Here is a 24,161-nt window from a genome sequence, read left to right on the forward strand (position 1 = left end):
GTTATCCATCTTTGTTTATAATGCTTGTGACTTCAGGCAATATCGAGGCAATACGCACAGTATACACATATGCCAATAAGAGACTGATCAATTGCAGTCCTAAACATCAATGGGAAGATTCAAATAAACAATACTAAGTGAATTTAAACTTTACCTCATTGCACAAGCAAGTGGCTATCAGGACCAAGTAGCTGAGTGGATAACGCGATGGCGTTTGAAGCGAAGGGTAATGGGTTCGAGTCCCAGAGTGAAAGTCAACTCTGAGATGCAGGTACATCGAGCTGACAAGTCCCAAATATGACGAAACGCGACCCCCGAATTCCACTTCTATCCACTATCCACCTTTGCCTATAATATCTACTTATTTATGTAAAAAGTACCATACAATAATTCAAAAGTTAACAGTCTTTAAACATTCTGTATACATGAAATCCTAATTAAGTGTGAAACAATTCTGTAGACTGAAATAACAAATTAGCGTAAATATGTTTGTGGCACAATATACCTAGTAGCTAATTTGAATAATAAGTAAATTCAAGTGAAAGTCATTCAATAGACTAGTGATTAAATATGAATTCAATGTAATTAGTTGTGGAGAATTCGAAGTTTAAACATAATACTACCAAATTAAAACTAAAGGGCAGTTAATACTCATTTTTTATTGTACCATAGTTTCAGTGAAAATTTATCAGTCAATTTTTTCTAATTGTTCTTTAAGAGAAAAACTAAGACCATCAGGTAAGTAATGCAATTGTTAGGAAACGGATACTAGGTAAGGATGGCAAATCGATTGATGAAGTAGTGAAACTTCATCAGTTGAGATGGTTGGGACATGTGTTACGTATGCTCAACCAGCGACTGCCCCGACGTGCAATCCTTTATGGTGTAGGAGTAGGTTGGAAGAAAGCTAGGGGTGGCCAAACCAAAACGTGGCACAAATCCAAGAATTCACTGGCAAGTGAACTGAGTCATGTTGGCAGATGTATACTACCTGATTGAGATCTGCGAGATGATATCAACCGATGTTTAGAAACCTTGAATGATATGACTCAAAATCGTTTGCAATGGAGAAGGTGCATCCACTCTTTGTGTTCTTCCGAATTCTAATCTTGTGAATTCCTTATGTCCCCATCTTTTTCCCTTTCCAAATTTATTTCGCTGGATAATACTTCTTGAATAGCATCTTCAAACCCTAATCTTTCACATTAATGCTTATACTCTTACTACTTCTACCACTGTGGGATTTGAATCGACAACTGCATCTCTGTGGTAATTTGGTATGTCGACTCGAACTGATGTACGTATGGACGAAGTTCTACATTGTGACTGACTGACTGACTATAAGTGATTATATTGTAAGAAATAAATTAAGAATTTGACGTTGATAAAGTATCCAGAAATGAGCATTTGAAATAAATTTATTAACAAATTATTACTTTAAATTCATTTAGTGTTGTTTACTTGGATCCTCTCATTGTTGTTTTAGAACTACAATTCATCAGTTACTTATTGGTATATATGCATCCTATGTAAACTGGCCTTGATATTACCTTAAGTCACAAACTTTATAAGCAAGGATTCTACTGCTAGACACTATCCATCTTTGCTTTAAAAAAATTGCTGCTTTGTTATAAGTATACTTTAAAAACCTATATTGAACATCTTAGCCTGAATAAACAATTATTCAGTTCATGCTTGTTTTATAACCCTATTTAAATAGGATAATTTTTAATTATTTCCCTAAAGAGATACTTAAAGTAGACTATTGAAAGAAATTGCGATCGATGAATTTCCTTTCTATTTTCCTTAGTAGGTAGGATATACGGTATATATTACCTGGAAAAGATAAATCAATGATCTATCATAATGAGTATCATGGGCTAACTAACAAATATACATGAAATTTACTTAGTATTGTTTGTTTGAATCTTCCCATTGATGTTTTTAGGACTGCAACTGGTCAGTCTCTAATTGGCATATGTGCATACTGTGAGTATTGCCTCGATATAGCTTAAATTCACAAGCATTATAAGCAAAGATGGATAGTGGTTAGCAGTGGAATCGAGGACGTGCGTTTCGTCCTATTTGGGACTAAATAAATAAACATGATTTAAAAACTGTTATATACTTAAACTATTCATGCGGAAGTGAATAATATATTCTTCCTTAAGTATATATATATGTAATCATATGAACTTATCATTTTCCTCTTAAAATAATAATTTTGTTAATGTCAATAAAAGAGGTTACTTCAAATAAATAAATTCAATAACAATCACATTTATTGATTCATTGAATCAATATCTTTTGAATAGAGTATAAACCTAAATATCCATTTAATTTTTATTTTTTGTTTTTTTGTTTTTTTGCTCTATCCTTATCTATGGGCATAGAAACAATGAAATATTCAAGTTTTTAATGTTTACTGAAAAAGACAAAAGAAAAATGTTTTCCAGAGAAATAGTTTTTTTTTGTTGAAAAATATGCCTGAAGTGTTTAAGAGCGAATGAACTGTTCAATATGCTACGACCATCATAAACAATACCATTCTCTCTCTCTCTCTCTATATATATATATAAAGTTGGGAAATTTAGTAGTACATGGTTATAGGTTTCGCAGCTGCTTGTCGTTGTTAGGTTACTTTATAATGGTAGCTTGTTCGGTGGCAAGAGTTGAGTTATATAGGATGATTGAAGGCTGTGTAGCTGGTAGGTATTCATGATTATACTTTTTGGTTGTACTTTCTTCTTTAAGGTTATAGGATTTTATTAGTTAGGTGATGTTCTTGGTCATGGATGTTTTGCGAGTGCGGTGTTTATTTTTATTTGGGGAGGAAGGTTATGAATGTGTGTGTTCTCGTAGATAATTAGTTTTTTCTAGTGTATATTGTTCGATTGCTTTAATTCAGATGTTCTGTGTTGGAGTATTTATTGGTGTATCGAGGTTTCCTCCAACATTGCAGTTTTTTAGTGAGGTGGTTTTAGCTGTAGTATATTTACTTACTTACTTACGCCTGTTACTCCCAATGGAGCATAGGCCGCCGACCAGCATTCTCCAACCCACTCTGTCCTCGTCCTTTCTTTCTAGTTCTATCCAATTTTTGTTCATTCTTCTCATGTCTGTCTCCATTTTTCGGCGTAATGTGTTCTTTGATCTTCCTCTTTTCCTTTGGCCCCCAGGATTCCATGTAAGAGCTTGTCTTGTGACGCAGTTGAGTGATTTTCTCAAAGTGTGTCCTATCCACTTTAATAGTTGTTAAAATATAATGAAACTATAAAATAAATAAATAGAATACTAAATCGGAAAACATGAACTTCACTTGTAAACTTTAAGGGTTAAGTTAAATTATAAAATCAATATTAATTTCATTATCTATTATTGTATAGGACAATCTTATTTATTTAATATTGAAATGATATTGTAGTGAACAATAACACAAGTGTGGACAATCGAATGTATTTTAGCACAACATTACAGAATATCTCATTAAAATATGAGAACCATATAGTGAACAGTTAATTTGCAAAATCACAATCAATTGTCTCAATTTAACTGTTCCTTCTGCAAATATCTGTCCATAGTCTCCGATTATAATTGTTCATGCATTTTCGTACCAATTGCGTGCCGTTATCGTTCTCTCCTTATCGATCTTCCACTGAAATATATTCAATGACCGACCATCGTTATATACTACTTATGTGGATATCAGTAACCCACACCACAATATCAGTTATTACATTGATTGTAATGTAAATTTAAGAAAATTAAATTCATAATAGTTTAGATACCAAAGTAATAAACTGATGATAATACATTTTAAATGCCTCATATTTTACAAAACAAAAATACAACCAATTTTTTAGGTCAACTAAAGATATGATAAATAAGCTCATAAAATGTATTGTTCATCTAGGTATATTCAATAATAAAAGAAGAATCCATTCTAGGTTGATTGACAGTAAACTCAAAATTAAAAAGTCATGGATGGAAAGTGCCCTAATAATAAAGGAAAGATATTTTGTTTGTGAACACTGAATTCAAACTATTGATCTTCAAAAATGGATTTGTGATAACTCTTGAAAAGATTTATTAATCTTTCATGGTATGTATATATCATTTTATGCCTTGAGTAGAATAGGTTATATTTGCCTCAAAACCTAAGCACTTTTCGAATAGACATAGGAGAACTACTCTGAGTATCTATCTAAAGAAGAATTCAAATCAGTCAACAGCCTTATGGTTGATCATTAGGTGAACTAAAGTAACATATCTCGTATTCTTGACTTCTAAAATGTTTTATAACTTCATTTGCGACATAATATCTCTCAACTGTGTTTTTAAAAATACTAGGTCTAATAACTTCAAATAGAGCTGTACAGCTCTAGTAAATGACATCACAGATGAAAATATTCTTTACTAAACTGTCTGTATTTTGTTTAGGCATACAATAGTTCAGTATCAGACAGGATATTTTAAGGCGATAGGATGGTGGTTGCATCTTAATTATCTCCATAAATATATCACTTATAATTTGCGGTAATTAACTAGAGATAACACTCAATCCATCACTTATTAAAAGTAATGAAGATGCTGATTGAGAACCATATAGTAAATAGATCTAGACATCAATTTGAGCAATTCATTAACCAACTTTGCGTCGAATGCCTTAATCGAATATCTGTCTGAAACAAGTTTTTAACAAGATTCAGTTATTAACTTTAAGTAAAAACACAGACAGATAGAGGTATGTTATTCTTTAGGTAAAATGCTAAAAACGCCAGCGAGTTTTCATTTTAAACAAAGAAACCCACTTAAGTAGGTAAAACATTTTATTACATTATACTATATTTTCTATTATTCGACTTAATCATTATCAGATTTAGTGTCTTCTAGAGTGTTATATTACGTGTGCCGTAGACGAAGAGTTTTATTCTTCATGAAGTGCTTGATTGACTACTGAGACGTACATCTCGTTTTTGATTAGCAAGACAACTTAAAAATCATAGCTAGGGTTGGATTCAAGGTTTCAATCTAATAATTTTTGTCAAACCGTCTCAATCAGAATGATTTGTACGTCTGATGATTGCATCCAAACACCACCTTAATAAATGTTATGTTTCCTGATATTTTTTGACCACTGTACTGATGGAATATTGGGGCTAAAACAGAATTATGAGGAAAAACGAGTTCAACTATTAATTGAAACTGATATATGTTATAGACCCCTTAGACTTTTATCTGAGCCTTGATGACTGTATTATCTTTCTTCACAATCGTTATAAATAATTTTCTTTGTTATTCATTTTATTTTTTGTATTACCATTATTAAATGCTTAACGTTCAAATTGTTACTAAGTGATAAAGATGGAAAAACTTTCCGAAGGTTATAGACGTTCTGATCATAAATTCTTTCATTGTTAAAATATTCCATTGCCTAATTCAATTTTTCAGGCTTCAAAACTTTATATTATGGTTGATTTCTTTTTATCAAACTCATTAGGATTGATATCAGAAGGTATTTTGTGGATATTATAGTAATTTTAATAGTTGAGATCATGAGTTAATTGAAGCTAAACCACCATCGAAAACCTGGAAGCATTGCACGGCCGTTTCTTTCTATTATGGAACTTCTCAGCGGTGCGCATCCACGATCCCACCTCCCGAGATTCCAACCCAGGACCTATCAGTTCCGCGCGAGAGCGCTTAACCTCTAGACCACTGAGCAAACCGGCATCCAATGGTGTTAATTTCTAGCTTTAACCAATCCACGTAATTGAGCGACACATCTACCATTGTCTTCAGTGAGTTACTATCTCACAACAGACCTGGTTGAACTCCACTTGTCACTGCTTCCCACTAGAACTCCAGGAGATACCTCTTGAAATTAGTCACTAGTGAGCATATGTTGATTAATATCAGAAGGGACGAAACGTTCGTCCAGTGCTTCTAGGTTTTCCATGGTGGTCTAGCTTCAATTGACACATGATCTCAACTATTATAATTAAGATTTGTTCTAAAAGGTTAGAAAATATAAACAATTTAAGTAACGTATCAGAGAACTCTATTTTTATTAGATTTTTTAACATAGTCTCCCATAAAATAATTAAGGGTAATAAATTTTTTTTTATTTTCTAAGAAAATCATCTAAGAATTTCGGATCGAAAGAATAGAGTCAATTTCTGTTGAATAAATACAAATATTTGATAAGTTAATTAATTGCATTACTTTATTTTGATTTAATTCCAGTTATGGCAGCCTAAATTAATATACAAATGTACTCAATCAGAGATCATATGTGGAGATGTATGGGGTAAGATAATCATATATCTATATATATATGGCGCAGGTGTATACACTCTTTATCTTCCCTTAAACCTTGAGATTATAATTGCTTCATATCTGTCTTTCTTCCTGTACTATATCCTTATATACAATCTTTCTTTTATATATTACCACCACTAAATTAACTACTTCTATGAATCCGGTGTTCATCTTGTTTTGCTAACGAGATATGGCAACGTGGACCGATGCGTATATGTGCCTGGTCCTACGTTGTAACTGACTGACTGACATATATATATGACATTGTTCATCTCCGGTGAAGAAGAAAATGTATATCAATACCTCAACCTAAAGGAATCATTGCAACAAAGTGATGTACCTAAGAAAAATTGGATATGTGTAAATGATAGATTTTTCCAATATGAGGTCCTTAATATAATCCTAAGATTCAAATGATTTAGTTATTCTTCGAGGTATTATTTGTTAATAAAAATTCAAGAATATCGGTTTTAATGAAATGCATTGGCTTCTTAATACTTTTTGTTCAATCCAAATACTCTCCATTGACTCGTTAATACACAAATCTTTAAGGTAATAATTGTACTTAGGTCAAAATGGCCGCCTATACTAATAATAATAGTGGTGATGTTAAGATATTTATCACTATATATTTGACATTAAAAGGGGTCCTAACTATTTGCTTTAATTTTTAATAAATCCAGATAATATCGTTTCAAACTGATACTGAAAAGCGTACCTCTGAAATTTGGTCATCACTGAAAAAACTGTTTCATTCCAGTTTGAGACTCATAGCAGTGAAGTTAATCATAAAATAAATGAAGCTATCATCAGACCAAGATTATGTTATATCACAAAATGACTCAATTTAAGAATAAAAGTCATTGGATCTTGATATAATGTATTAAAAAGACTTTGATTCAAACTCCTTTAGAATTAAGATTAGATATTGTTCATAACCTTGAAACTATGACGAAACAACAACTCAAATTTGTTTTGCTCTTTATAACTATTCACCTGACATCAAATTGTAACGGTAATTATTTTCAGATAATGACGATAAATAATCTGAAACTATGTTATTCCTGGTTAACCCTCACTGTAAAAGTAAATAAATAACGTAATAAGACTGAACAAATCAATTGATTCGACAACATTTTTGTTTTAATAACAATAAGCTTGTTAATCATTTCTATGAATTTTAATGCTGCACATTTTTAAAATGTTTTCAATAGATGAACAACTAATTGTGAGTACTGAACAAGGAACGTTTGGTTTTAAAGGTAAACTATAAATAGTTTATATTGATGACTTGAATGTTACAAGTATGAACGTTTTTTTCTTATACATAAAGATATTATCTACTATGATCTTTCATAATCTGGAAAGAGCTTATTTCAGATAATCAAATCAACTGGACAATACCTGTAAAGCTAGAAATATACAATAGGTAACTGGTTTTCTTTCTAAGACTCGTCAAAAGTGTGCATCCTTGATTCTATATGTGGTTTCATTAGAGGATATTAAAAAGCAGACATTTGCATTTGAAGTACTTAAAGAATCCAAAATTAGACTTATTATGTTTCTTGAATTACATACAAAATGCTTAAACCTTTTTTATCTTGGTTTCATAATTGAGTTCGTTGATTATTTGCATTCATTATTATTCATGAAGAATTAGTGAAGCTTAATTTGTTAATTACTCTGGCAACTTTAATTGCACACATTACTGATGAACATAATTATTGATCGCTAAATCTTCCAATGATAAATTTATCGATGAAAAGATAACTTAGAAACAAACGTACAGTCATTATTTAATCGAAGTATACTGCTTGTTTTTCCCGATACAGAGAATTCACCCGTAAAGTCAGTTTTCAAAACATAATAGTCATGTGGCTTAAATTCATTTTGAAGTACATATAACTTCTTGTCACAGTTATGACTGTAATAATCTATTACTAAAGTGTCCATATTTTATCAATCTATTCTATCTTTTGATAATTATTTAGCTAGTCTTTAAGACTTGACTGCTTTACCGAGAAACCTGTTCGATTACCTCAGTTATTTCACTATCTTGATGTCATTTAATTCTTATAGACAACCCAAATCATAAGCTCTATAGTTATTCTTTCCTAGCATGCTAACACACACACACGATGATTGATGAACATGAAATCCTTGAGAACACTCGATGTAAATTGCTCAATCGACTCATATAAACAAAAAAAAATGAGATGACGTAGTTCTATCATGTGACTTATTTATAATTTTTATCTGCATTAAATATTCCTTTGATAAATTTATTTCATTCATTTGAAGTTTACCTTTGTCATTTCATCCAGATTTAGTAAAATGATTGTTGCTGTGAACGAAATTATCCAAATTTTTTTTCATCAAGATATCTTAATCGATTCAGTCAAATTCTTATATATTACTTTTAGACCAAGAAGAGTTATTTCAGTTCAATCAGTATACCCAAAGATTTCATTGTATTGCATGCATTGAATGTAGCTTGAATACTAGCAGCTAGTTCTTTATTATTTTCCTCGTTTGATTGAATATATAAATATGACGTCCCTGACTAATAAATGTTCAGATCAGTTTTAAATGTAGTAGTTAGTGATTATGTAATCATTTCATTTAACGTTTTTAGATCGTGAACCGCCTGTTTTATTAATTGATAAAAATGTGGAAGTGAAACAATTAGAAGTAGCCCAATTCGAACTACTGATTATTCGTTATGATAAAGGTATGGTGATCTATTAACTTTTTTTTAATGTGAATCATTATCATAGTTTGAATGAAGTCTAATTTTATTCAATGTTACAGTGATCTGTGAATTCCTTCAGCTCGTTTTACTTTTATCAATTAATAGATTGATCTTGAACTGAAAAATATGCAAATCAAGATACAGTTCAAATGAAAGTATTAAATTTTTAGGCATCAATGTTAAGATTGGATTGATACTTTCACATAAATTGAGCATTGCATGGGAATTTAATCATAAATATAGTGTTGTAATATCCCTATAAGTAGAAAATTACATTTCTTACGTTTCGTGACTTAATGTAAGTCACTTCTTCAGCGCAAATAAGTAATTAAAAAAAGACCAATACAAGTTAAAATAGTACAAGGGAAACAAACCAGGATATTTTTTAATTCAATCAACAACACAATAGATCTGAACACATCAATGTCATGTTATTTTGATCAAATCAACTTCCTATCTGATATCACTGTATTTGTGTGTATGAAGAATTTACAGTTTGTAATATAAAGTAGTAGAGTTTTAACTTACACACAAATAAATGCAATCATATCTTATACAGAATCTTTTTGACCGAAATAACATGACATTGATGTGTTCAGATCTATTATGATTTTGATTATATTAAAAATATCTTGATTAGTTTCCATTGTACTATTTCAACTTTTATTGATTTTATTTCAATTACATGTTTGCGCTGAAGAAGTGACTTACATTAAATGACGAAACGTAAGAAATGTAATTTTCTACTTATAGGGATGTTACAGAGGTATACTTAGAATAAAAATATCAAGTATTTTTACAATTTGTTTTACTTTTTGTACAGAACCAATGATGACGTATGCAGTTCTTTCAAGTCGAATCTGAACTAAAAAATATAAGAAATCATTAATTTCGTCCCCTACCTCTTTTAGACATTCCGATTACATTAATCTTCAGTTTAACGTATTTATAATGGTACTATGGTACTAGAAATTCTTCCAACTAATTTCACTAGTACTCATCATTTGAATTCATAAAGTACAAAAATATAGTAGTTTAATATATTCATGTTATTCAATGATTATTTTCAAATATAAATAGATGTCTCCATGAGGTATTTCCTGGAGTTCTAGTGAGAAGCAGTAACCAGTGGAATTCAACCAGGTCTGTTGTGAGATATTAACTCACTGAAGACAATTGGTGAATGGTTGCTCAATTTCGTGGAATGGTTGAAATTAGACATTAACACAGTTGGATGCCAGCCGGCTCAGTGGTCTAGAAGTTAAGCGCTCTCGTGCGAAACTGATAGATCCTGGGTTGGAATCTCGTGGGGCGGAATCGTGGATGCACAATGCTGAGGAGTCCCACAATAAGACGAAACGGCTGTCCAGTGCTTTGAGGTCTTCCATGGTGTTGTAACTTCAATTGACTCATGATTTCAACTATATGAAATTACTTAAAAATCTCCACAAAACTCCCTTCTGATAAATAGATGTTTTTTATTTATGTCATTAAGACATATTATGATAATATCACGTTTTTTTTTTCATTAGATTGATCAAGTAAAATCATTCATTTGATTTTCTCATTTCAATATTCAATTCAATCTATTATTTGAATGATTTTTCAATTCGTTTCTATGATTCTACTTTTTCAATGGATATTCATTTATTTATCTTAAAAATACCATTTTTTTTCATGTCTAATTCATTTACAATTGATGAGATAAATCTTAATTAATTAATTTTGTTGTTGATTTATTTATCTATTTACTTTGTTTACTTTATGAATTTAATTTTTGTTTGAATGGAAAAACCATTTCATTGACTTCATTGTTTAGTTTGTTTGTTTTTAACTTATTTTAATAAACGTTAATTTACTACTTAATATTAGTTAAGAAATAGTAAGTAGTATAGTTAATGAACAAATAAATAAATAAATCACATATAAACAGAAACTGGAAAGTATTTGGTGAATACTTTGATTATGGATCGCTCTAAAACTGTATATTAATGTGGATTTAAACTATCGGGTCTAATCTCTATCATTCGTTAGTTTTGACATGCTCTTAGCTTATGATGTTGAATTCATGGTAGCTTATTTATTACAGTTTCTAAGCAGTGTAAATATTATTTCTTGTAGTTACCACATATGTATGTATGGAGTTTTGTTCTCTCAGCTGGATGGTTTGGTTGTGGAGCTTTCATCGTCCTTCTGAATGACATCATCAGCACAAAATTCGGGTAGAAGCGAAGTGTTTGAGCTTCTCTACATGTGATTCACAGCTTGTCCTGTGCACCTCGATGTTGATTGATTCTTGTTGACCTTAAATCTGTCATTGTTTATTTCTTTGTTTTGGTTGTATCTCCCATTGGTTTGATTTTTGTTCCTATGTTTCTACATAATTTTCCTGATTGGTTGATAAAGTGGATTGATTTCAATGTGCTTGTTTATTGCTGATTGATCTAAGTGCCAAGTTTCTGAAAATTCTCTGGTGTTTTTGGAATTGTCTCTGTCCAAAATCTCTACATTTTTTCAGTCGAATATGTGTCCGCAGTTATCCACGTGTATTGATATGAGTGAAAACATGTGGCGTTCGACTGCTAATTGATGTTCATGTAGGCGAAGATGAAGAAGGCGTCCGCTTTGTCCGATGTAGTGTTTGTTGCGACAAACGATGACAGCTCCACGACCAAACCATCCAGCTCAAAGAACAAAACTCCATTAAAATCACTCACCTGAGCTACAAATCTTCTCCACCAGCTATTATACTAATTAACTTTCTGTTAAGCTACTCACATGTCATTGACGAAACATTTTGAATAAAACAAAATTTTTATGCATTATTTGGCATAGAAAGTGTATTAAACTATTTTAGTATAAGCTAAGATAGTCTAAATTACAGTCGATAATTATTCGTATCATATCACATTCATGATCAAGTAATAAAATATGCTTCATCCAAAAACATGTCAAAATCTATCATATACATATTTCGGTCACATTTTCTGTCTATTATTTCCATTTACAACAAATACAATTCAAATAACAGTATTGATGTATCTAAATTAAATAACTATGAAGCTCTACACGACTGTTTTATCCCAATATAGAGCTTATCAGCAATGAGCATCCACAAACCTTGCCCACCTAAAAGTTTAAAAACCCAATTTTAGGGGAATAACAAATCTTTTGAAATATCATTTTAATTCATTAAAATATTTAAAAAATTATTATGCTCATTATTTATTTATTAAATAGAAATAAATAAGGTTATCATTAACGAATATTTTTTTGTGGTTGAAATCATGAGTCAATTGAAGCTAGACTACCACGGAAAACCTGGAAGCACTGGTTGGCCGTTTCGTCCTATTGTGGGACTCCCCAACAGTGCACATCCACGATCCCGCCCCGCAAGATTCGAACCCAGGACTAATCAGTCTCGCGCGCGAGCGCTTAACTTCTAGAACCACTGAGGTGGCCGGTATCCGACGGTGTTAATGTCTAACTTCAACCAATCCACGAAATTGAGCAACCGTCCAGCACTGTCTTCAGTTAGTTGATAGGATGAAACGGCCGTCCAATGCTTTTACGTTCATGACTCATGATTTCAACTATAAAATTACTAAAATCTCCACGAAACCCTCTTCTGATAGTTATCATTGTCGAAGATTTTTTCAAAATTAACTTTTTTTACTCATTTTCAATCCTGATTTTTGTTTATTTTAGATAAATAATGGAAGGACATCTAGACAAATTTTTTCTGATAAACATCTTTATTATTAAATATTAAACAAATATGAAAGTGAACAAACTTATTTCTATTTACTCTTTTATCTTTTCTTAGGTCGAGAAGGAAAAATTGCAGTGATACAATTAAATTGTTTAACATCAACTAAACCAATTGATAGATCACAAGTTAAAAAACTTAGTTTAGAGAAAACAAAAGGTATCATTGAATTATATCCCATATTATAATAGTTTATTTATTAATATAATGCAATAAGAAACTTAAAAAGTATTGAGAAGATTATTACTTCTAGTTTACAATTATTTATCATTGCAATTTATTGTCTGAAACAAATGTTATCAACTTAAGTGCCAGTTGAGGGTCTGTGATACATCCGACGAACTTCTGGGCTAATAATAAAGAGACTACAATCCCTGTTCTCAGGAAAGTTACCAGGATGTAACATATAGATTACAGTTACTAGAGACTTTGATGTTTGACTACTTTCTGTCATGCTCTTAATTCACAGAAATTGTAAAAACTTGAGTACTTCGATGTTAGTATTTGTGTCTTCAGTAAGATTACAAAGAGATAATATTAATATAAGCGAAGATGAATGATGGCTAGCGATGGAATTCAGGACGCAAGTTTCATCCTATTTGGGACTCGTCAGATGGATGTACCTGCGTCTCAGAGTTGACTTGAACCCAATGTCATTCGCTTCAAACGGCATCATGTTATCCACTTAGCCACTGAGTCAAGACCATCTGCATAGGATGCATATGTGCCAATAAGAGACTGACCAATAGCAGTCCTAAGCATCAATGAAAAGATTCAAACAAGCAATATGAAATGAGATAACATAAACTAATAAGAAACAATACATTACATTACTTGAATACGATGATTTTATGTGTTTTACTAAATGATTTCAGCTATTAAAATTGATCTAATAAGAAGTGATTATTCAATGATATTGTAACATGCAATATTCATTAAGACCAATGTAAAAAGATTTATTTTCGAATTCTTTTCATTGATTCTTCAATGAAAAGAAATAGAAATATATCAACTGGAAATAATTAGCAACATTAGAATTGCCAGAACTTATGATATACAATAGTATACGTATCTTCAAACAGTTGTGAACATATAAGATTCAACATTTCCTTTAGCAAAACATAATGTTTAACTTTGTATAACACATAATAAGTAGGTTATCATGGATGCGGGCCTATTTTTGAAGACTCCATTCAATTATCAAGTTAGACCTCTTGAAAGACATCAACATTATTAATAATATTTTTAACAACAAATATATTTTTGTGATATCATAATGAGTACAAAATTGTATTTCTGACGTTTCGTAACTCAATGTAAGTCACTTCTTCAGGGCAACCAAATAACCAAAATAAAACTAACACATCTTTTTTTCATTTCAAGGTGCTCAATTATTCGCTATTAGTAAAAGTCCTAGTCATCCATTGAGACTAGCAGCTGCTGTAAATCGAAAAATTGTAATTTTTCAATGGCATTTATTTACTGGTCGTTCTTTATCTTCATGGAATCAATTAGCTCAACCAGATCCTGTTGAAAATTTTCAAATAATTAGAGTAAGTTTTGTAAAGCCACTTATTTTATTTGACCAACTATACACAACACTATTAAATGAAAACAAATATCGAAAAAAAATATATCAGTACACAAATAAGGTTGTTTGCTGTGATTTCATTATATTTTCATATTTAATAGATGAAGTTTGCAATATAGTCATTAAGATTGGTGAACTAACTTTGTTGTTAGACGTTAACACCGCTGGATGCTGGCCAGCTTAGTGGTCTATCGGTTAAGTGATCTGGCGCGAGACCGATATGTCCTGGGTTCTAATCTCGCGAGGTGGGGTCGGGGATGCGCACTGCTGAGGAGTCCCACAATAGGACGGAACGGCCTTCCAGTGCTCCCAGGTTTTCCATGGTGGTTTAGCTCCAATTGACTCATGATCTCAACTATATAAAATTGAAAAAATACTCTGAACAGAGGCTTCGTACTTTCACACACATCAGCATTATAATTTTGTCATCACCAAATCGTAAGATTTCTAATTCCTATCTCGGGGCTTTGATGACAATCATTTTTAATGTATTGAAAAACTTAAAATACATTTATGAGGTTTCTATGTAATATTCAAGTTTACTTATTGTAAATGTAATAATCAATAAGAACGTTTTCAGTAAAGACAATTTATTCAGCATTTTATTCTGAACGTACTTTTTTATTATAGGAAGTTCATATGGTCGATTCAATACAAACTTTGAGTTTTGTTGAAGGTATCCCCGGTGGGAAACTATGTGTAGGATATAGAAATCAATTTATTTTATTAGATGAACGAAGTAAAGAAACAACACAATTATTTCGTACTGAAGGTAGTCGAAATCAAGTTGTTTCTGCATTGGAATTATGGGCTGATGATGAACACGAACTGCTACTTTGCTTCACAAGTAAATGAATTATTCTATTTTGTTTAAAGCAAGTTTTCATTTGTACACCATGAGACATTTTACGACTGAAATAATACTATACATAAATTCACTTAGCATTGTATACTTGAATCTTCCCATTGTTGATTAGGACTGCAATTGATCAGCCTTTTATTGGCACATATGCATACTGTGCGTATTGCCTTGATATTGTCTTAATTAACAATCTTTATAAGCAAAGATGGATAGTGGCTAGCAGTGGAATTCAGGAGTGAATATCAACTCTGAGATTCAGGCATATCCAGCTAACGAGTCCAAAATAGGACGAAACTTGCGTTCTGAATTCCATCCTTACTTATAGGCTATTGTTATTTGCAAATGTCCATATTTTTTTCGGTCGCTGATGTTAAGGAATGTAATTATTCAGTCTCTTGTGGTATATATACATACCGTGTAGATTATCTCGATAGTGCTATTCAGTCGTAAGTTTCTTATTATAGTTAGTGTCTAAGAATGAAATTCAGGATATGTGCCTCATTGTATCTAAGACTCGTTAGTTGGATGTACCTGCATCAAACTATTGATATTCATAATGGGACTTAACCACAGTGTCTTTTGCTTCAAACGATCGACGCATTATCTGCTGACCTACTGAACTCAGATAGACACTGACTTGCGCAACGCATATGGATTTTATTTAATGGAACTTGTACTGGGATAGTCTATAGCATTGGTTTTAGAGTTAACTGATGTTGATTCATCTCCATATTTCAAGATTATCTCCTTTAAATATGTGATTACTAAGTAACAGACAAGGTAGATAAATTATTTGATGGCTTCCAGAGAAATACCAACCTTCATAAAACTCTATACATAAACTTCAAATTAAAAGTTGTTGTCTGTTTGAGCTTGGTAGATCAGTGGATAACTCGTTGGTTTTCTTGTAGGAAATACTTGATTCCAGTTTGAGTATTTACATCAACATTGAGATACAGATGCATGCAGCTGTTGAGTAGTATTTAGGACGGAACGCAAGTTTAGAATTCCACAGCTAGTCCCTATCTAAATTTAACTGAAAATCACATTTTTTTCTTTAAGAATTTTTATACTTTACTTTCATCAATTCTTATTTGTAAAAATAAAATTCATTATAGGAACATGTCATTTTCAAAAACTTACCCTAATTACACCTGGTATTAGTAGTTGTCGTCAACCGATCCCTACTAGCAGCCCGATTGATTCAAACTTTAACTGGAGTATGAAGTCATCAATGGAGATAAATACAAATAAATCATCACCGGCATTATCTCAAGTACAAGGATCTAGTTCAATAGATTCCCCAAGTTCAACAACAAGTGGATCATCAATGGCTAGAAGTTGTTCTCCCGAACCATCATTCAATTCCATGAATTTAAATTTAACATGTGAAGAAAAGGTGAAAACGAGTGATTGTGATTTTGCTTGGACATTCGAACCACAACAAGTTGGTAAGAAAAAGTTTAATAATCAGTATTATGGTAAATTCGTTATCATTGAAAATTATTCATCTTTTTGCAATTTCAATATCTTATGGCCAAAAAAGGAAAGATACTCACATTCATTAAGAGGAATCAGTTAAATATTACTGTTTATTGGACATATAATAGGAATTAACACATTGGAAATATCTCTTTCCTTCAAAAGCCTTATAAAACTGAACTTTTCAGTTTTAACATTTTTTATCAATTATGTTCAAGATTTCAGTGCTATGAATTATATAACAGCTTCCCATTACTTGGACACCAACGAATTGCATGATGTACAGATCTCAGTTGCAAACATCTTCTGGGTTGTACTACTAAATTGCATAACTCATACACTTATTTGATATTGTAGAGTTTTCTGACCTGGACGATTTAACTGAGGTTTGTATTTGTTCTGGACAACATCACAAATTTCAGTGACGGACAGAGCCCACATCAAATTTTATAGATAAATCATATAACTGTGAGGAATGTTGCAGTATACAAGATCGACCTCAAACCTAATTATTTACGACATTAATATTTTGTGCTTGTGGATAAAGGGGCTCTGTGTAAGGTGGTGGTTGGATGTAGTCGACAATGAACCCTGGACCTAGGTTTCGTGCTATTTGGCAATTGTCAGTAAGGTGTACCTGTGATCTTGCGGTAAATAATACTTCCTGGTAGATTTGATCCCGTATCCTCAAGCTCGACAATCAGAGACAATACCACTCAGCTATCCGGGCTGCGACTGACCTCCTATAGGACTGGGATATATTTACAATTGATTGATCACTGGATAATGACCAACGTAATGTATGTCAGGTCTTCTTTAGTCACATAGTCTAATGGTCACGTTGCAACTTGATTGACAGAATTCGATCACCACTAAGAAAGCCATGACATTGGTCACTACCTAGTGATCAGCCAATTGTAAGAGAGTTCAGTATTTGTTTCTTAGCTCTTTTTTCCACGTTTAATATAAAATTACTTAAAGCCTTAATACTTAGACCACATTGTTGGGTACTTATTTTCGACGCAGATGATAAATTCACTAATTTTGAAACTGCATTCACCTCACGATTAATCCCTTTTGGAAGTTCTCATTTCCTCAATTTTCTAGTCAGAGAGCGAAAATACCAAACATCTGATTACAACTACTCTTGATAGTGAGGCTCATAACTCGTGATTTGATGAGTAAAAAAGGATTGTTTTACAAACTCTACTTCCAAGTTATTTTTTTCAATATTAACTTTCCAGCTGTGTGCTTTCCATACATTTTCGGATTTAACCCATCTGCAATTGAAATACGTTTATTAATTAATGGAAGCTTAGTGCATACAATGCTTGTAACTGATTGTCGATTGATTACGGTTAAGGTATGTCACGTTTTTCACTGATTTTTTAATTTTAAATTTCTTAACATTGATTTTCGGACGGTTTAAATCACGAAGTAATGTTATCTTAACCACCATTGAAAACCTGGAAGCACTAGACGGACGTTTCATCGTAGTATGTGACTCCTCAGCAGTGGTCATCCACGAGTTGCATTCAAAAAATCAAACCCAGGACCTTCGGTCTCGCTCACGAACGCCTAACCTCCAGATCACTGAGACGATTGTGACAGTTATTCACCGTAGGCAACTGTCGATGGTTCCGCAATATCATAAATTGGTTGAAACTAGACAAAATTGGATACTAGCTTGATGGTCTAGAAGTTAAGCATTCGTGAGCTAGACCGGAAATCCTAGGTTTGATTCCTGGGTGCAGGCTCGTGAATGGTAACTGTTGGAGAGTCTTAAACTACGACGAAAAATCCGTTTAGTGCTTCCAGGTTTTTCCTTGCTGTTTAGCTAAAGACAGTTCGCGGTTTAAACGTTAGAAATTCTACAATCTCCGCAAATTCCTGTATACATTTGATTTGTTTCCCCTTTTGTCTCTAATTTCTCATACGGTTTGTTCATTTTTCGCACAGAATCCAATGCATAACACTCTGTCCTTGATTATGGACAGTTAAGTGTTTGTGAATATAAACACATTTCGATATCTCTTTCCTTTAGAAGAATTCTTTGTCTCCTTAACTCACTTTAATGAAGTTTATTCGATTCAACCTTCAACTTCCTAGCCAATGTAAAAGTGAAGCCTGTTATCGTGGTTCTGATTATTCTTTAGTAGACCACCTATCTGTAATTATTTGAATTCATTAGAGTTTAAACGAACAGCGAGCTATGTTCAACAAAAGATCACTTCACGTCATTTTCAGAGAGTGGTTGATAGTAATCCTACATGAAATTAGAAGATTTTTGATCGGAATTTGCGAGAACTAGGTATTTGTGCATACATGCCAAATTTCAATCGATTTACAGTTATGAAGATGATCATTGGCACAGTCAGATTTCTTTGCTATAAGAATGAACACAAAAGAAGATGCACTACAATTAAAGTCACAATCGAAAAAGTATTTTCCAATAACTATTTAAGTTTATATACATTTCTTCAACTTTTGTTTTTATTATCTTTCAATAAAATGTTTAAGCCAACCTTTATATGTTAATTCCTCTTTCATTGACTTCAACATATGATGCCCCATTCACCAAACATATTTAGCAGGCACATTCTCCTAGTAGCACTATCAATTTACTTGAGAATATTCAGAAGCTAGAACATGTTCTTGAGATATTGTATTGTTAATAATTAATAAAATCCACAAGCACACAAGAGGTAGAGAACACTGGTATGTGTGTGTGAGTTAACAAAATGTCGAAAAATCTGTACGTATCTGATGAGTACTGATCAGTTGTGGGTAATTTATGGATTGTGTTTACAACCGATGAGGGAGAATAGTTAAAGAGTGATGTTGCGCCACATGCTTTCAATCGAATTCATATACTTTTACATAGTGGGTTCAATGTTTATAATACAGCAAGTAGGTAACAAAAAATTCAACGGGCTTACTATAAACCTAACATAACTTAGACTGTCTACTGAAATTCATCAGTGATATTTTTTTCTAATTTAACTTATATATTTTGTTTGTTTTCTAAGGGTGACATATACTTTACATCGACTTCAGAAACATTGGATTATAAAACGAGTCCAACAATCAATAATAATGCCGTTACAAGTAATACTAGTAATGATAACAATACAAAACAAAATGAGATAAAGTCTGTAATACAAGCAGTAGATCACTTAAATTTAGACGGCAATCACCAAACCAATGGTAAGTAATCATTACCAAATGTTGAATTATTAAAATAAGAATAGCTGTAACACTATTGTCTACATAAAATAACCATTCAAAGCCTTAAAAAATAGTTTTTTTTGAGCATTTGTATTGTAGTGGACAGAACACTAGTTGGGGACAATCAAATGTATTTTAGCACAACATTACAGAATATCTCATTAAAATATGAGAATCACATAGTGAACAGTTAATTTGCAAAATCACAATCAATTGTCTCAATTTAACTGTTCCTTCTGCAAATATCCGTCTATAGTCTCCGATTATAATTGTTCATGCATTTTCGTACCAATTGCGTGCCGTTATCGTTCTCTCCTTATCGATCTTCTACTGAAATATATTCAATGACCGACCATCGTTGTATACTACTTATGTGGATATCGGTTACGCACACCACAGTATTACTTTGTTATTTATTTACTTTTGAGGTCATGTAGTTTCACTGCTGATGAGCATTGAACTAGGACTTAACAACTGTTGAATGGTTTTGCCTCATAAACGATGATATATGATAAACATTAGTGTCTAATTTTATAGAATGATGTTGTACTTAATCATTATGTTTAAATCTCACAAAGTCCTCATGCTTAAATCTATAGTGAGATTCAATACCTAAAATAAATAGTAGCTGGAAGCTTCTGCCTTCAAAACATTTCTAAGCGAATCAGTTTCTATTGATCAACTGGGTAAACTATTTTAATTATTCATAATTCCTATTAAATTTCGAAGAATTGTATAGACGTTGCAGTAGTTTATAATTTGACTTGTTAACTGATGTTCGTATGTATTCGGATGAATGCCTTTTAACTTTCTTATTGCATCAATAGGGTCAGTGAATATAATTGTTTAAGTGCAGTCCAATTCACCAGTCTACAAATATATATTATAGACTTAAGTAATTGAAGTGACAAATAGTAACTAGCAGTTTTGTTTCCTTGTGTCAGCTTAACAACTCGTAAGAAATATTACTCTTTATGTCATATCTATACAATAAACTAACTAATAATGATTACTTGTGAAAAAGTTAACTTCAGGATTAAATATTATATCTGAGAACGGAGGGTGAACTTGAAATCCAACTGATGGAGACGCAAGAGCATAACAGCTCAGTAATAAGATAATTCCAACAGGACAAAAGTTAAATTATTGTATCAAATTATCTAAAGTTATTTCTGACGCTTTCTTACAGTCAATTGAAATGACAGTCACTGTGAAGTGGACGAGCACTCAGATGGGGACAACCAATTTATTGTGTAATACAAAATTACAAAATATCTTCGTGAAGTATGAGAACCATACATTAAATGCTTCATTTGCGAATCTTCCATCAATCGTCCTTCACATTCTGTATAGTTCTTCCGATTTATCATTCCTACTTGTTTATATTCCCGTTATCTTTGATTCGATTTTCTCAACCCTCTGCTATCAGGCATTCAACTTCTGATTAGTGTTACATACTACTTATGTTGACAGACATAAGTAGCATACACCACATCTGTAATTATGCACTGAAGTATCAATAATTCAAATACTAATGAAACTTTAACTCCACAACAGTTAGATCTCATTATATTACTTCATCCTCACATAAAAACGTATTGTTATCTAGATCTCTAGAGAAGTTTTAAAAGTAACTAGAACCCTTATAGTAGATACCAATGATTTGTGTAACCTGACCAAACAGAATATGTTTTTATGGATAGTAAGATTTTTAGTAGTACACTCTTGAAGATGACTATAACGATTTGTAAAAGTACCATGTATCATCGACACCTAGAGTTTAATTTATGAAACGCAATCAGTTAAATTTAAACTAGGTACTACTTAATAATCTAAAGGTGTAAATAATTTTCTCCTACCTAGAATAGTTCTGAATGTGATACTGAATGTCACAGGCATTAACCCTTTCTCAAAATTGTGGAAAAGCCATGTTAGTTGGTGACAATCACTCCCTTGACAATTTCTCACAATCACTTAATGATATATCTTAGACAGGAAAATGCCTTCGACTAATTTAAAATTTATAAGTATATCAAGTACAATAACGCTCGAAACTTCTAATAAATTTATATCTTATATCTTTAGACAATACACATACCTAGTTTAAACTTTGTTAACGTTGATTGGATGACCTTTTCAGAGTACAATGAACCCGGAAAACCATGTACCTATTTATATTCGATAATTTTGATGTTTGATTATAATTCCTTGCATCGCTGAGATTTTACAAATATATATTATTCCTATATAATGTCTTACATCAACTCGGCGCTCAAATACTGTGAAACTATTCGCTCTAATTTAGACGAGAGTTCTTATATATCTTTAGACAATTGTTGAGGCGATCCAGAAACTTTCTCGCAATAGACATAACAAGCTCAGGAAACATTAAGAAGCATTTTATTCAATCAGCGCTTGATTAAAAGTTTTACTAGAAACATCGCGTAAAAAGAAAGGCTACATGTAGAGGTTCTGATTGGCTGATTAATACAGTGCTACAATGTTTAGTAGTATTCTTGAATTTTCAGGAAAACCCAAAGGACTTCTAAAATACTATAAAAACCTTATATTTTCTGTACATAAATGAATCTTTGGAGTAAATTGCTTCTCGTATATTTTGCGCCTTTTCTCTCGTGTTCAAGTCGCTGTGTAGTTCTAGCTTCGGGATTGCGAGAATAGCTTAGGATTCAAATATTACGTTCAATTAGCAAGACTTATCAATAATAACAAACTTTTTCACTAAAACACTAGATATAGAGATACAATTAAAACTTTAATAAAAGTTATGATCATAATCATCATTGTAACTCCTTTTCTTCCCTTTTAATTCCAGATTCTTTAATTGATCCTGAAATTTGTGAAACTCATAAAAATTTACTTCCATCATTAGAACAAGATCATAACGAATTACAATCAAATTCATCTTCATATTCTTCTAATATGAATTCACCAACTGGTATAAAAATTTTACCATTAACTTCAATGAATAATACATATTCATCATCAATTGTATCATCATTAAATTCAACAAATAATGATTTAAATCAATCACAAACAAATTTTATTTATAAAATACCAATATATAGTTCAAATAAACAAATAAATAATAATAATAATAATAATGGTAACCGATAATAATCATAAACAGACTTTTATATATATATATATATATAGAAACATTATTTATTACACTTGATATTTTGTTACCATAGTGATTAAAAAGAACATACAAAACCATTAGTGATAATCAAGGTTAAGAAGTTATAGTAAATAGAAAGATGAATATTACCGTATAATTGTTGTAATGAATAAATGATAAAACTATTTTTAACTATTCTACTTTAAATGAAAACAAGAATTATAAAACTTTCATATCTTAAATGACGATAGCAACAACAACAACAACAACAAAAAGAATATTTAATTTATATGACAGTATAAAAAAAAGGGAAAGAGAATGAGCATGAACCCTGAGTTACCAATGAAAACCTTTTTTTTCCTTTCTTCATACTTCTCTTTGTTGAATGAAAATTTCATAAGGAAAATAAAAGTTAGAAACTGATTGTTTGTTTGTTTGTTTTCGGTTTTTCATTAAGAAAATATCATCAAAACAATATATATATATACTTTGAATGTGAATCGACTATATGGTAGTATAATATAGTCAAACTAATAGAGAATCTAAATGTTTGTGATATACCCCTTTTTTGTTTTTCAAGAAAAAAAAATTTTAAAAAGTTGTACTTTTGTTTTCCTATTCATAAGATAAGGAAACAATAAAGTTCACTTACACTAAGCTACATAAAAAATAAACAGAGTTATTAAATGTTATATAATACACTTACATATATATGTAACATCTATAAATTGTATTGTTTTGCCATTTTTGTGTATTGTATTTTGATTAACTTCGTGTAAAATGTGTTATCTTTAAGTAAATAAAATGGGTTTTTTTGGAAATATATTGTAGATTATTGTTATGACGTTTCATGATTCACAAGGGGGGTTTTGTGAAGATTTTAGTAATTTTATATAGTTAAGATCATGAGTCGATTGAGGAATCCCACAATAGGATGAAACGGTCGTCCAGTGCTTCCAGGTTTTCCACGGTGGTCTAGCTTCAATTGACTCATGATCTTAACTATATAAAATTACT

At 31.5% G+C, this 24,161-nt stretch overlaps 1 protein-coding gene across 1 annotated transcript in view; it reads left to right on the forward strand.

Annotated features, from left to right (window-relative positions):
• Positions 1–24,161, forward strand: part of Smp_154850 (putative rap gtpase-activating protein) — a gene marked incomplete at both ends in the record, with an annotated part of 65,217 nt that overhangs the window by 40,367 nt on the left and 689 nt on the right. Inside the window, 9 exons of the mRNA XM_018795648.1 lie at positions 6,247–6,310; positions 8,957–9,052; positions 12,900–13,001; positions 14,226–14,395; positions 15,064–15,280; positions 16,414–16,746; positions 18,022–18,140; positions 19,807–19,984; positions 22,839–23,090. Coding sequence (XP_018649940.1) covers positions 6,247–6,310; positions 8,957–9,052; positions 12,900–13,001; positions 14,226–14,395; positions 15,064–15,280; positions 16,414–16,746; positions 18,022–18,140; positions 19,807–19,984; positions 22,839–23,090 — 1,531 coding nt within the window. The remainder of the gene's footprint in view (positions 1–6,246; positions 6,311–8,956; positions 9,053–12,899; positions 13,002–14,225; positions 14,396–15,063; positions 15,281–16,413; positions 16,747–18,021; positions 18,141–19,806; positions 19,985–22,838; positions 23,091–24,161) is intronic.

The sequence above is a fragment of the Schistosoma mansoni genome, chromosome 2 (assembly GCF_000237925.1).
Source record: "Schistosoma mansoni strain Puerto Rico chromosome 2, complete genome".
In the NCBI taxonomy this organism is placed as follows: Eukaryota; Metazoa; Platyhelminthes; class Trematoda; order Strigeidida; family Schistosomatidae; genus Schistosoma; species Schistosoma mansoni.